The sequence below is a fragment of the Emys orbicularis genome, chromosome 1 (assembly GCF_028017835.1).
Source record: "Emys orbicularis isolate rEmyOrb1 chromosome 1, rEmyOrb1.hap1, whole genome shotgun sequence".
In the NCBI taxonomy this organism is placed as follows: domain Eukaryota; kingdom Metazoa; phylum Chordata; order Testudines; family Emydidae; genus Emys; species Emys orbicularis.
The window spans coordinates 371,547,088-371,548,950 of record NC_088683.1 but is presented as its reverse complement, the minus strand read 5'-3'; the positions used below and the strand labels follow the sequence as shown (position 1 = coordinate 371,548,950).

At 47.3% G+C, this 1,863-nt stretch overlaps 1 protein-coding gene across 1 annotated transcript; it reads left to right on the top strand.

Annotated features, from left to right (window-relative positions):
- The first annotated feature begins 707 nt into the window (after positions 1 to 707).
- LOC135874613 (olfactory receptor 52E4-like) lies at positions 708 to 1,655 on the top strand. Its single transcript, XM_065399500.1, has one exon. The coding sequence runs from the start codon at positions 708 to 710 to the stop codon at positions 1,653 to 1,655; it is 948 nt and encodes a 315-aa protein (XP_065255572.1).
- Positions 1,656 to 1,863: the final 208 nt, after the last annotated feature.

Here is a 1,863-nt window from a genome sequence, read left to right as displayed (position 1 = left end):
CCCAGACTTTTAGCTCCTTAATAGAGACTGGGTGACCCAAACTGAACACATTCCTGAACATGTTATGCTCCATCCCATATCTTAGGGATCTGAACATTTCTTTTATTTTGTCCGCTACTGTGAATGAGCAGGTGTTTCTCTTGAGCTGCTATCAATGGTGTCCAGGTCTTTTCCCTGAGGTATGTTCTAGTTGGGATGTTTCTCTCAGCACATATCTGTGCAAAATTTTGTTTTTTTCCCCTCTCTGATTTCGAGCAACTGGATGAATGGGGGAACTCCCTTCATTATGGACTCCCTATCCTGATTCTCATTGCATTAAGGAACAATGATGGATAACCAGTATCCACACTTGTGTTTCCTGCTGGTGCCTCTTAAGGTTCCCCCACGAAAACGTGTACGAATTATTAATGCAGGGAGCACAATACAAATATGGAATTGGATTTAGTAGGGTAAGTATTCATAGTTATTTTCTTTGAATAATGAAAATGTCATTTTTCAGTCTGTGAATAGTGATCAATCTGCTTCTACCATGAGAACAGCCTCCACTAGTGCATGCAGTGTCTCATATTAACATTGTCTCTCCATGCAGGCATTTCAGCTGTGGCCATCACCCGAGATCCTGGGAACACATAAAAAGTCAGGGGAGCATACGGTAAATGCAGAAGACACTCTTATGCCTCAGAGTTGGACACTTTCTCCCCTACGCCATGTCAGATTCTAACAGAACCAACTTCACCAACCCCTCCACCTTCATCCTACTTGGCATTCCTGGCCTGGAGGCAGCCCATATCTGGATCTCCATCCCCTTCTGCACCATGTACGCCATAGCCACGTTGGGGAACTTCACCATACTGTTCATTGTGAAGAGGGAGCCCAGCCTCCATGGGCCCATGTTCTATTTCCTTTGCATGCTAGCCATCAGCGACCTGGTCATGTCCACATCCACCGTACCCAAAATGCTGAGCATCTTCTGGTTCAATTCCAGGGATATCAGTTTCAGTGCCTGCCTCACCCAAATGTATTTCGTTCACTCCCTCTCAGGGATGGAGTCTGGAATCCTTGTGGCCATGGCTTTGGATCGCTACGTGGCCATCTGCCATCCCCTGAGATATTCCACCATCCTGACAAACCCCGTGGTGGCCAAGATCGGCTTGGCTGTGGTGCTGCGCAGTGGCATACTCGCATTACCCTATCCCTTCCTGGTGAGACGGTGGCCATATTGCAGAACCAACATCATCCCCCACTTTTATTGTCAGCATATAGCTGTGGTGAAGCTGGCCTGCGCTGACATCCGCATCAATAGTTACTATGGCCTCTTTGATCTTCTCACTGTGATTTTAATGGATGGGTTTTTTATCGCCATATCCTATACTCAGATCCTCCGGGCCATCTTCCGCCTCCCCACAAAGGATGCCCGGCTCAAAACTTTTGGGACCTGCATCTCTCATGTTTGTGCCATCTTAGCTTTGTACATCCCAGATTTATTTTCCTCTCTCATGCTGCGGTTTAGAAACAATCTGCCACTGCATTTCCTCATTCTCATTACCGGTGTGTACCACCTTGTTCCCCCTGTGCTGCATCCCATCATTTACGGGGTGAGGACCAAACAGATCTGGGGCAGGCTGCTCCAGCTCTTTGATTATAAAAAGACCTAAATGTTTTCTCCGTGTGCTCTGACTCTCAGATTGAGCTCTGTGCAGAGCTGGCTGGTCCATGGTGCTGGGGCCTCTTCCCTGAATCACTTACTGGACAGACAGAGACACATTAAACCCTTCCCTGTCCTTACTGTGCTGTGTCAATGTGATGAACTGGGGAGTCAGTCTATGTACACTGTACTGGGTTGCCACCTTTCTAATTGCTGGT